Here is a 13801-nt window from a genome sequence, read left to right as displayed (position 1 = left end):
AATTGAAATGCGTCGTCTTTGAGATATTAAGTGATGTTTTCATCAGAGAGAGTAAAATATGCGCTGCACTTTTTTTTTCCTTAGCCAATGTTTTATCCCACTGAGTTTTTCTAGTAAGGTTTTTTTTAATGAGGCAGCACTCAAGGCATATTACTAGATGTGTATACTCTTTTTTCTTCACTAGGTTTTTTTCCACTGAGTTTTTTCTAGTAAGGTTTTAACGAGACACAATATCTATGAGTGTTCAGAATAAATATGTATATTATTTCTTGTAAATTTCTTTTAATGAGACATGCTACACATGGACATCCAAAAATGAGTGTTGTGTATTGGATGTAATTTTCCACATCATATTGTGTATTGGATGTAATTTTCCAAGTGGGCCCACTTTTAAGTGAGCAACTTGCCCACTTGGTATTTGCTCTTCTTCTTGTGCCTATATATATATATGCAAGATTGGTGCAAGGGAAAAAAATAAATACTTACACGAAAATCCTCTTCTACTCTCTCTTTTTCTATTACTTTCTTTCTTAAATTTTTAAGTTAATTTATTTTATAACAAATTTTTGAAATTTAGAATAATAACAAGTCTTTTTAAATTTTTTGAAATTCTATTTGCACCTAAATTTTTATAATCACACTTCTTTTTATTTAATCTAAGAAAGTCAATATTGGGGCAACGTAATTGAGTGTAGAGATCAAGAAATGTCAGGGCGTGAATGCTGTGAGAACCCACCGGCTTTGAGGTCAAGTAGCGGAAATGGGTGTGTGTTACAACTTGGAAGCTTCAACACTTACGTCTCTGGTCCTTCCACTTCCAAACGCGCCATCCTCCTTATCTCCGACGTTTATGGTATGTACCTCCCTTTTTTTTTGGGGGGGGGGGGGGGCGAGGATAAGAGATAACTAGTTTCGATATTAATTTTAGGATGTGTTTATTACGCAAAATTGCGGGATAACGTATTCCTGGATTAGTTATCTGGTGATTGTAGTGTACATTGAAGTTGAAATAACAATTTTGGGATAACTTGTTCCTCAATCAATTAGGAGCCCTTAGAGTTGAATGCCTATTAATGTAGTAGCAACAGCTAGACCCCAGTAACAGGATGTATAACAAACAATTTCTTTTAACAACTTCCTTATTTAATTTATTATGATAATAGAAGGATTAACTTCTTCGTTGATTTTTCTTAGGAAGACAATCTCTCATGCTCTTAATTTTTTGCAGGTTATGAAGCCCCAAATCTGAGGTACTGCTTCTCAACTTCAGCCTATATTTGTTAAATTACTGTTATTCCACACTTGAGGATTATTTCTTTTATATATATATATTTCATTTTGCTATGTAGGAAGCTTGCTGACAAAGTTGCAGCTGCAGGATACTATGTGGTGGTTCCTGATTTTCTTTATGGTGATCCTTATACTACCGATAAACCATTATCAATCTGGATACAATCTCATGGAACAGTATGTTCAGGATTTGTTGAATCTTTGTCTTTTTATTAACGTAGCTATAGATTTGCCTCTTGAGAGTCAAAGGAGGCTATGCCATCGGTATACTCATTTCTCAATTCATTAAACTGATCATACTCAGGAATGTTTGTGACATTTATAGCAGCAGACTTGCTACTCATATTTTTATTTGTTCTTGTTAGGCTAAAGGATTTGAAGATGCAAAACAGGTTGTTGCAGTTCTCAAAGATAAAGGTATATCTGCAATTGGAGCTGCAGGGTTTTGCTGGGGTGGTAAGTTTTGAACTTAGTGGTTTTAGGGTTGTCTAACCCTTGTCCATACTAGGATGTAAAGGTTCAATGTTCTTGTGATCCTGATCTCCAGTTTTCTTAACAGCAAAGGTGGTTATTGAGCTTGCTAAGTCTGACTACATTCAAGCTGCAGTGCTATTGCACCCATCGTTAGTGAAGGTTGATGATTTTAAAGGTATGGCTTTTATTAGTAAAATCATTTGTGATCAGATTTAGCTATTACTGCTGATTTTATACTGATTTGTTGCATATGCACCCATATTATTTGGTGTTCTCAATGTCACTTGAATCCTAGATTTATACGCATTTGTTGCATATGCTATTAATGTGTGGGCCATTGTGATCTAAATGATGTTTAGTACTCTGAAAACTTTATATACCTGTTTTGTATTCGTTTATGCCCTCAATTCCATTCTAATATGAATCTTGATAATTCTTTTATGAATATACCTTGGTGCAATTGGTATCCAGTGTTGTTTGAATTCTGATGAATACCTTGTTCTGCATCACCATGAGATCTTTCCATTTTCTCTTCTTTTTTGTTTTAATTTTTTTTTTTGTATTTGTACCTTGTAACTGATGATACATATATTACACGGCAGAGGTGAAGGCACCAATAGCTATTTTAGCTGCTGAGATGGATAAAATCTCTCCTCCAGAGCTTATTAAGCAGTTTGAGGAGATTTTATCATCAAAACCTGAGGTACATGAACATCAGAGTTGATTATTGGGTTTTTCTCGTTATTCTAAAAAGATTGATGTTTGAAGTTATAATGTCCTGTTTATTCAAGGGATATACAAGTAGGTAACTAATTTGATTATCTCTCAGTGCGTGTTACAAGATTTTGGATTCACCCTTTGGTTTGGTTTGCTCTGTTGCTTTCTGTTAATATAGGTGGACAAATTTGTCAAAATTTTCCCTAGTGTTAAGCATGGATGGACAGTGAGATACAATGTTGAAAACAAAGAGGCTGTGCAGCATGCTGAAGAAGCCCATCAGGACATGTTGGGTTGGCTTACCAAGTATGTCAAGTGAGTGCAAAGATACCTGGAAGTTGCAATTTCCCATTAAGAAGTCTAAAAATCTGCAATCAGAATAATTATGTAGTTAGATATTGATGAATTCCATATTGTACATCTTGTTTGATGAGAAGTTATCTTGCTGTGATCATCTCAAACATACTGCATGGTCTCATATTCTTTATGCCTGAGAATGGTTTAAAAGGTGTGATTCTGCTTCAGCTTGTTCAATGTATCTGTTATGAGTGCTTTCAAGACTGCAATGTGCTTTCACATATGAAACACTGGTGTCGCCAGCTGATGGGTGTGGAAACCAAAAATGACATATAAAACTGGCATAAATAGGCAGAGGTGACAATCAGTACTCAACTATTAATGAGGATTTATCACTGATTCTGTCTGTTAAGTGTTTCTTGTATGTGCAATTTGCAGGAAAATGATAAATTTTAGCTACACACACCTACATATTGATTGTGATAAAAGGAGATGAGTTAGACCTAAAGTCAAGAAAGTTATTTTAAAAGACTTTTAATCTCTTAGAAAACAAGATACTTAGCTATTAACTGACTACAGTAAAAGTAAGGAATTCATGATACCAAATAGTTGCGATAAAGCTTAGTTGTTCTAGTTACATTTGATTTGATATTTGTTAGAAACCTTTCAAGAGTGTAGTCTAATCTAACTAATGGATACGAGACATAGTTGATTATGTGATTTGTAGAGAGAAACTAGATGAAATCAAAATTCAAGCAAGTTTTCTATCTGATTAAGTTAATATCTAATATAAAGGCATTGGTTCAGGTACAGTCAGAAGGGAAGTGGACTTAGCAGTGTCCGAGGTCCCCGTTCCTCTATGTGACTTGACTATTCTTAGATGACACAAGCAAACAACTACAATGAATTTGCAGTTTTCTTCATCAGTATTCCATACTCTGTGAGCGTAGTGATTCTACTTTAGAGTTATGTTTGGCTCCATAAACAAGACATAAGATGTACACAGTTTAAATATGCTCATGACAATGTACCATCACCAAGTTGTCGGACATGTACTTCCCAACTTGCTGATTGGCCTTAAATGATTCCTAAGCTGCGTATAACCTGGACAAAACATTCAGAAACTTGTCGATAAGTCCAATAGCCAGGCTACACTTGTCCAAGTGGAGTCAACTTACACTCCTTCACCGGAATATTACACGGTGTAGATAGTTTTTTTTATATTTTTATAATCCATAAGTACTAAAAATTTAATTCCCTTGACGTCGTGTATTGTTTTTTGTATATTTTAAATCCCTTTTATGAAAATCCTGACTCTATCGCTAGGAAGGAACAGTGAAGGTCATTTATCATGACCATAGCTTAATGAATTTAAACTAGAGCAGAAGCATACAAGTGCAAGAATATTTCAGGTGCTAGTTCTCCGTCGGAAATCGGAGGTGCTACATACCTTAAGAAAGCAAAAGTGTTGCATTTCAACATAAGTAGATTTTGTAGGGTAAGTAATGCAATAGAAAATAAAGCTTTGATGGGTCCGTAGTTAACTCGACAAGGATTTGACTTATATGTGCTATCATGTAAGAATAGTGTAGTTTAACTTATTCTTGTAGCTAGGTTACTTGTTTGTTTTTCAGGTACTAACCCAACTTATTATGGATGGTTACTTATAGTTATCTTTTAGGCAACTTGGTTGTGTAAAATTTTTTTTAATCTATCATCGTAAAAGGGTAGTCCGGTGCACTAAAGCTCTCGCTATGCGCAGAGTTCGGAGAAGGGCCTGACTACAAGGGTCTATTGTATGTAACCTTACTTTGTATTTCTGCCAGAGGCTGTTTCCAAGACTTGAACTCGTGACCTCTTGGTCACATGGCAACAACTTTTATCATTGTATAAAAGAAAAAGGGTCAAAAATGTCCTTAAACTATTTGAAATAAACAAAAGTGTCCTCTGTTTATAGTTTGATCCAAAAATGTTCTTGCCGTCAATACTTTGGTTTAGAAATGTCTCTGTTGTTATTTAATGAGTCAAAAAGTCTTTTTTCGAATAAATATATTGTTTTTCTAAAAAAATAAATCTTATTCCTTATAAAAATATTACTTTTAAGAAATTTTATTCTTGTTTTCTTTCTTTTTAAACTACTTTAAGTAATAAAAATGTAGGAAATTATGTTATTCTTCATAATCTCATTTTATCAATTAAAATAGAATAATTTCATAAACTCTAAGTTTTAACGGATAATATGTCATATATATATAAGATCATAATAAATCTATCATTAATTTCTATTCAAATAATGCTAGAAAATAATTATAATAAAATAAGAAATATTTTTTAGTTTTTATTTTTTTCTTATTGAAGTAGAATAAACATTTGCTAATAAAGGAAATATTGTTAGGAAAAAAATGTGTTCGAAAAGAAAATAAATAATATATTTATTTGAAAAAGGATCCATTAAATATATTAGGGCATTTCTAGACCAAAGTATTGATGGTAAGGGCATTTTTGGACCAACCTATAAACGGACGGTATTTTTATTCATTTCAAATAGTTTAAGGACATTTTTGACCATTTTTCTTGTATAAAAGTTAAAAACTCATAAAATAATCCATAGCAGTCATGTAAGTATGATGCTTTTCATACTTGTCTGGACATTGAAATTATGTAAAATTTAATCGTATTATCTTGAAAATAGAAGGTTTATATTTAATTTGTACCAGGATTAGTGAGGAATTTGTAGTGAGAAGGCATTTAATAGGTTTTAAGAAGGCATATTTTGTGGATCTTGTCTTTGATACTTTGCTATAAATAGGTCTAACTTACTAGACACATTTTGTGGTTCATAGTTAAGCAGTCTATGAAGTGCTGATAATTGAGCTTACAAGATTCTTTTTTTTCTTTCTGGAATTCTCAGAATTCTACGGTCATCTGAAGCACCCTTACATTATACTCTGTTGAATTGTTCTTACTTTTTTCCTAATTTAAAATAAGTGAATTTTTCAAAATTCAAAAAAATTATTGTGATTTTTTTTCTTCATATTTACTCTTTTTAAAAAAAAGGAGATTCTTAATTAATTTATATTTTCTAAGAAAATAGTTTATAAATAATCAAAAACACGAAAGTAAGATGTAATTTTTATGCTTAAATATTTTTCTTAAAAAATGTGTCATATCTCAACAATTAATTTATAATATGGACAAGAAAGGAGTAGTAAAACTCTTTCATGTGTTTGTCAGTAGTCAGTTGATGTTTTCTTACTATCATTTCATTGGTGATGTTACTATAGGCCAAAAATATAACTGAGATGTCTAAAGATTCCAGTAGAATTTGAAGCCACGTAGATTTTGAATAATATAAGGGGTCGTTTGGTTACTCAATAATAAGAGTTAAGTTATTCGGGTATAAAATATTGCATAAGTTCTATCATGTTTTGTAGTATTTTTATGTAAGATATAAAATTCAACATATATAGGAATGGTAATTTCAGTTCATATAAGTGAAATGAGTCCATTTAACTCATATTAAATTAAGTGGATCACTCGTATTTTCTTAAATGGGTAAATATAAGTTTCAACCTATTTAAGCTCATACTAATATGGACAAATGGGTAAACATAAAAATTCATATATCACCCATTTATAATAAAAATTTCTAATTGCACTATTTATTTTTAAAAATAAAAATAAAAATTGAGGGGTGGGTGTGGATGTGGGGATGGAAAAAAATTGAAATTTTTAATGGGGGGTGGACGGGGTAGGGTGGATTATTTTTTTTTTCAAAAAAAAAGTAAATTTTTTATGAATTTTTTTGGTGGGAGGGGTGGGGTGGGGGTTGGATGGGGGGTAGGGTGGGCAAATTATTTATGAGTGGGAGATGGGGTGGGGTGGGGGTACCGAGTAAAAAAAAATAAATTTCTTCTATTGTATGAAAAATTATTTAAATAATACTACTAATAATATAGGGATGAGGTGAGATGGTAGGAGTTGAGATATTAACAATTTAGTTTTGATTTAATATCTTTTGACTTTAAGAGATTAAAGTAGGTTATAACTATTTTATCCAAATCATATTTAATCAAATTCATATTCACCCATATTTTATATGGATGAATTGTGATCCAATCCGTTTTAACTCAATTCATATTCAATTCATCCAAATTCAATCCAATTCATCCGTTTGTCACCCCTAAACACACATAATACTATGTTTGGTTAGAAAATTAAAAAATCACATAACTAATACATATATAAATTATGAGTCAATCTATGTATTATTTATGCGGGTTAAAAGCTGAAATAAGTTATTACAGAACACAGAGAGCAAAGCATATAAACCAAAAATAGCATACGAAAGAACAATAGCAAGACTAACATCAATACGGGTTTCTTGACCTGTAATGCTGAAAATCCCTAAACCAACAACTGATCCAAATCCTAGCCAGATTAAATCCCACCAAGTAAAAAATAGTTTCATCTCATTTTTTTGATTTTTTCTTGAGCCAAATCAATTCACTGATATCTGATGAACGGCCAAAAAGACGATTCTTTAGGCGAGGTGGGGTTTGAGAAAGGGCATTTTTGTAGGATTCCAAATTGTGGAAAGAGAGTTCAACAAAGAAATCTTGCTTACTGAAATGCCAATATTGCTTATGGGTTTTTGATAAATTATCAATTGTTGTTGAGGTTGAAGGAGTAATGATAGTGGATTTCTCGGAGGAATTTAGGGGAATATAATAAACTAATATCATATTTATTTATATTACAAAATGTTGGAATTTTATTGATGGTAACTCTGATATTGATTTATGTTAAAACTTTAATTATTATAACACCATAATTGAATCAAATTAATAGCACATTTTTCACAATAAACACTGCATTATTATACATTATGATGAAAAGCACATACAAAAGATGTTTATACTAGGTTGTAGAGTTGATTTTTGTTATATTTTGAAAACATACCATGATTAACACCACATTATACTCAATTTTTCATTCGATTGTTTATCATCATTGCCATTATTTCATGTTCATTGTGAATTAATTACCAACTATAACAATTGATCGTAACAGATTATCATGTAAAAAGTCATTTTAAATCATTATTTTTACTAGATCAGACATTGACAAAATAAAATTATACATCAATGATACTTTACATTAAACCTATATATATCAAAATGATGGTATATTATTGATTATGACGCTGGTAGTGATTTATGTTAAAACTTTTAAAGATTATTACACCACAGTTGAATCAAACTATTTTCACATCTTTCACAATAACACTCATTACTCTAAACTATGATGAAAAGCACATAAAAAAAGATTTATGCTAGGTTATAGAGTTGTTTTCTGAAAACATATCAAGCTGATTAACACTATATTATACTCAAACCTTTCACTAGACTGTGTATCATCAATGCGCTTATTTCATGTTAATGGCGAATTAATTACTGACTACAACAATTGACCATAACAGATTATTATGTAAAAAGCCATTTTAAACTATTATTTTTACTAGATCAGACATCAACAAAATAAAATTATACATCAATGATACTATAGATTAAACTTATATATATCAAAATTGTCACGACCCAAATTCACAAGTCGTGATGGCACCTATGTTTTCAATCGATAGGTAAGCCAATTCAAATATTTTATCAATTTAGTAAATTAAATAAAGTAAGATAATAGGCGTCAAGTAGAATATCCCATACACTAAGTCTGTCATAAATATAAAATGCGGAAAGCTAAATACCACCCAAGATTTTGTGTCATAAGTAAAAAACTTCTAAAATAGGATTCAAATATAAAACTAAAATGACCAGTTTAGACGTAATAAATATCTTGTCTGAATACTAAAATAACAGAATAAATAAAAGATAGAGGGAGATGTGGGCCGCGGAACAGCCCAGTAGCTCACCACAAATTCAAGACAACAAAAGCTCGGACTCAAAAAGCTCCATGAGATGCGCTCGTATTTGAAATCGAATCTGCACAATAAAAGAGTGCAACAAGTGTAGTATGAGTACGAAACCACGACCCAGTATATCTCATTGACCAACAATGAAGAAGTAGTTACATGAGTATATAAATTCATTCTCAAATTTTGTGATTCTACATTATACTTATTAATCAAATCTCATCAAAATAGGGATAATCAAATGTCACAAAATATTTAACACATAATCAAGTAAAAATGAAGAAGATAATGAGATGCAATGCAATACCATTAGATGAAATGCCTCAAATACCAAGTAACCTCACAACTGTATATACACAATACTTCTCGAAATATACTTCGAGAGTTTGTGACTCTTGGGGGACTCGCGAGTTCCATATACGACATGGACGATCTCCACGTGTCTTGCGGACGATCTCAACGCACTATCATAAAATAAAACCATCCCCAACACGGAAGATCTCCACGTGCCCAACTTATAACCAAAGAAATGCTCTCTCACAAACGATTTCCCTTCTGTCAGATCTTTACTCATACTCAATCTCATATCAATGCATGTGCACAATATATTTTCAACAACACAGGGGATGATGATTCATTTCAATAAATCAAATATCAGTATGACATATAATTATCTCAACTATTACAATTATCCGGGTTCAAATAAGAAGCACAATCACACAAAAGAAATCAATCAATAATACATCAGCTAATGCCCATATGATTTGACATTCTCAAATTATAATCCTTCATTCTATAGTAATAAACTTTCCCTTTATAACACCGGTACTCATGTCAGTGCCCATCACATCATTGATACGAGACCCCAATCTTTCGCCCTTATCCATTATCTATTTCAAATTTTAATCTTTGATTAGAAAAACGTCCTTCAATGAAGTCTAAAAGTCTTAACATACCTCAAATGATGAACACGTGTCACAAATACTCAAGATTTTGCCTTTTCCTTTCGCGAAGCTTCAGAACGTTCTCAATCTATCAAATATACATTATTCGTAAATAAACGAATTCGTAAACACCCATATTGTTATATGTCTAGCCTAAGCCCAAAATCTCACCCCAAATCTATAATCAATTACCTAAATCTCAAGCATAGGGTTAAGTCTCAATTTCTCCAAATATCATAAATCTAATGATATGCATATAATACAATACCCTAAATATTTAAATATATACCAATATATCAAAATCAACCCAACTATGAAACACTCACGAATTTTCAAAAAGTAAACGAGTAAATTATAAGTAACTTTATATATTTTCCTCCTACTGTTCTCCCTACCCGTAAAAAAACTAGTAACGAAAAGACCATTAATTTTTTTTTTGTTTTTCCACTAATCGCTGCAGGTAAGCAAAATTGGAAATTTTAGCATATAGCTAAAGATCACAAAGTAGATTTGTTTTATTGTTCAGTGGATAACTAACCATACTTGTCATTATTACATCCTTCCCACTAATTCTTTCAACTATTATAATAACTTTTCCCTAGGAATTAAGCACACAGTTTTTTCGAAGGAATATACATTGAAGTTAAAGGTTACTTGAAACACAGAGACTTTAAGGAGTAGTGGGTATAACCCACTTTTATTTTATTTTTAAAAATAACTATTGTCTTTCATTAATAATTAAATATAAAAAAATATAAATTACCACATAAATTAATTAATTAAAGGAATATTCTTCAACTAAATATCCATAGTTAAATGGATAGTTCAAAATTCTTATTTAAAATTTTATGAAAAAAAGTCAAAATAGTTCTAGTGCTCAAAGTGACCTAACAGGTCGTTACAAAAATATTGGTATATTATTGGTTATGACGCTGGTATAAATTTATGTTAAAACTTTAAATATTATTACACCACAATTGAATCAAACTATTTCCACATATTTCACAATAAACACTGCATTACTCAAAACTATGATGAAAAGCGCATATAAAAAAAGGTTTTTGCTAGGTTGTAGAGTTGGTTTTTGTTATATTTTGAAAACATATCAAGATTAACACCATATTATACTCAAAATTTTCACTAGACTGTGTATCATCAATGCAATTATTTCATGCTCATGGCGAATTAATTACCAATTGCAACAGTTGACCATAACAGATTATCATGTAAAAAATCATTTTAAACCATTATTTTTACTAAATCAGACATCAACAAAATTAAAATTATACATCAATGATACTAAAAACTTATACATCAGTCAGATTGTTACTTTAAAATCAAAAAAACTTGTTACCATCAACTAAATTTCAATTAATTGTCAGAAAATTATATATCAAAGATACTATCAAAATGTTATTACGTTTACCTCCACTAGATTATTTGGATTTTTTTGAAAAAAAAGAAGAAGAACCAATCGAATTGCATATTATGCTTCAGTTTTTACCAAAAAACTTAATAAGAATTAATAAGATCTCATATAAAAACTCTTCATAAAAACCATTTCACTATCAAAAAAACAATAAAATTGAATGATTCATTCATAATACATGTCCTATCCCATCTTTCATTGTATTAAATTTGAATAGATACATTGTTAGTTTCAACCATACAAACAATACGAATGGAAAGAGACTTTAATATGGGTATAAACATGGTTTAGTGGTTTTAGGAGAGATAATCACCATAATAGTGATTGAGATAATTATGAAAGTTTAATAACAAATTGGAGTAAATTAAGGTATTTAAATCTATCACATTAATTACTCCTACAATTTAATTGATCCAAATCTTTTTTAATTCTATTTTTTTCGGTTATTTATTTTCATAAAGAATTTATTGCTATATTGAAAAAAAGTCAAATTATTGTCATATAAGTGTTATTATTTCTTTAAAATGTATATATACATTTCCCCCTAACATTAACCACCTAGCATAATTAGTTTTGTAATAACGATAATTATAATTCAAATAATATTTGTTTTATTATTAAATTTCAAGTAAAAATTATTGGATAGAGCGCTAACCACCGTGGCTGAATTGAAGGTTTCAAATTTTATTTATAGTGTTTTCTTTTATTCCCTGCATCTCTCAGAATTTAATAAATGATTTTTAAAAAAAATAATAATATGAACTTATTATCATAATTTAATGTCCTGAACTATTTGTTTGGCTCTTATATAAATTTTATAGGGTTAGGGAATTTATCTATCACAAGTTAAAAACAGTAAGCAGGTTAGGGAATTTATATATCACAAGTTAAAAACAGTAAGAAGGTTAAGTATAAATTAATATGACTTAAGTTCAATAGAATTCTTAAAAATTAATTTGCATAGTTTTTATAAAATAGTCGTGTATAATATGGTGCTAATTCACTATTCCCTTTGTTCCAAATACTTGTCATGTTTTAATTCTTGTGAATTAATTTGACTAATTTTTGAAATTAAATTGGATTAGATTAAATAAATATTTTAAAATTAAAATTAAAATATTTGAAAATTACATGAAAATTACTATAGATTGCAATTTTTCTCATATCACTTTATTGATAAAATGTATCTTAAAATGTTAGTCAAAATGCCTTTTAAATATTTTATTATCAATTATTTTGGCTTATAGTATTTTTTATGTAGTTTTCAACTATGTAAATTTTGTTTCAAAAAGCTTAAAATTTTTATATCCAAATTTACAGTCAAAATTTAAATTTAATTCTCAAAACTTAAAAAATATCACATAAATTAGAATGAAGATATTATTAATTTCCAGTGTTGTAACAAAGAATTGCGTGTAAAAAAATGAGAAAACCTAAACCATTACCTAATAAAATGACTAAAATACCATCTTAAAATAGATTATTCTTTTTATAACAAACAAGCTAGCTATATTAATGCATAAAAAGGGCCAAAGAGTTAAATGATGCAATAGCATCAATTACAATCCATCTAGGAAAAGTAGAAATCCAAACAACTTTATGTAATAACGAAATAAATAAAATTTTACTAAATTATGTGCTACTATATTTCAAGACCTTTAAAAATGCACCACATTGACCTCTTCAAAGAACCTCATAAGTTTTCAAATGTATGCACAAGTAGTCTCTATCTCCCATGAAACTATAGTTCTTGTAGTACCATATCCAACACATTTTTTGCATCTGATAAAACCTGCACCTTTGTCCAATCCTTTTCCCTAGCATTTTTAACGCTATACGAATTGTAAGTGCTTCAACAGTGATGACTTTCCCAACATATTGAATTGGGGTACCAAAGGCTTGAAGCAGGTTACCACAGCTATCCATAGGCACCACATCAATGCTTCTCATCTTTTTCTCCTTATATACACTAGCATCTGCAAATAAAACAATACCATCTTGTGCAATTATTATATTTCTATCAATACTAAAAGCAGGTACTACTGTAGGAGAAAGTGTAGGAAGCAAATTATTTTCATATTCATGAAAATAAAAAAAAAGCTTTGTTTACAATATCATTGGGTTCATAAATGTTTCTATTGAAACTCATCGACTTTCTAGCCTTCCAAATTTGCAACATGATAGAGATACTTAATTTTGTAAGCTCAATAAAATCAGAATATTGTTTAGCATTAGTAAAAATATATCATCCCACCATCTAACAAAATTCATAGTATTTCTAAGTTAGGCCAATTAAAAGGGAAAATTTATCAAATTAATTGAGCACTAGGACATCTAAAAAGAATGTGATCTATAGTTTCACTCTCGAGTCCACAACCCTTACACACTCCACAAATGTGCTTTTGAAGAAAGTTGATGCCTCCAACTTTATTCTAGGAACCAGGTTCTTAGACTAGTTCAATTCAAATAAGTAAATAACACACAATCTTTTATGTGGAAAATCCCATTTCTCAAGGAATAAAAATCACAACCTCAAATTCATAATTTGCTTAAGTTCTATGATTACAACTCAATAATTAAAGGAACTAACTCTAGTATCCAACCCAAATAATTCACTCGGATTGTTTCTAACTCTAAAGTATCTCAAGAAGCCAAACCCACTTCTTGTTACAAACCTCACAAAACTCACTCAATAACTCAAAAAAAATTAGAAAATTGTTA

The 13801-nt window shown here is 30.1% G+C and overlaps 1 protein-coding gene across 1 annotated transcript; it reads left to right on the top strand.

The window, feature by feature from the left end:
* The first annotated feature begins 557 nt into the window (after positions 1-557).
* Positions 558-4038, top strand: LOC129877562 (endo-1,3;1,4-beta-D-glucanase-like). Its single transcript, XM_055953081.1, has 8 exons — positions 558-853; positions 1229-1250; positions 1350-1467; positions 1656-1746; positions 1850-1939; positions 2367-2467; positions 2660-2796; positions 3586-4038. The coding sequence occupies exons 1-8, from the start codon at positions 706-708 to the stop codon at positions 3641-3643; spliced, it is 765 nt and encodes a 254-aa protein (XP_055809056.1). The 5' UTR covers positions 558-705; the 3' UTR covers positions 3644-4038.
* The last annotated feature ends 9763 nt before the right edge of the window (positions 4039-13801 follow it).

Source organism: Solanum dulcamara, chromosome 12 (assembly GCF_947179165.1).
Source record: "Solanum dulcamara chromosome 12, daSolDulc1.2, whole genome shotgun sequence".
NCBI lineage: Eukaryota > Viridiplantae > Streptophyta > Magnoliopsida > Solanales > Solanaceae > Solanum > Solanum dulcamara.
The sequence above is the reverse complement of the archived record's forward strand: the minus strand, read 5'-3'. Positions and strand labels throughout refer to the sequence as shown.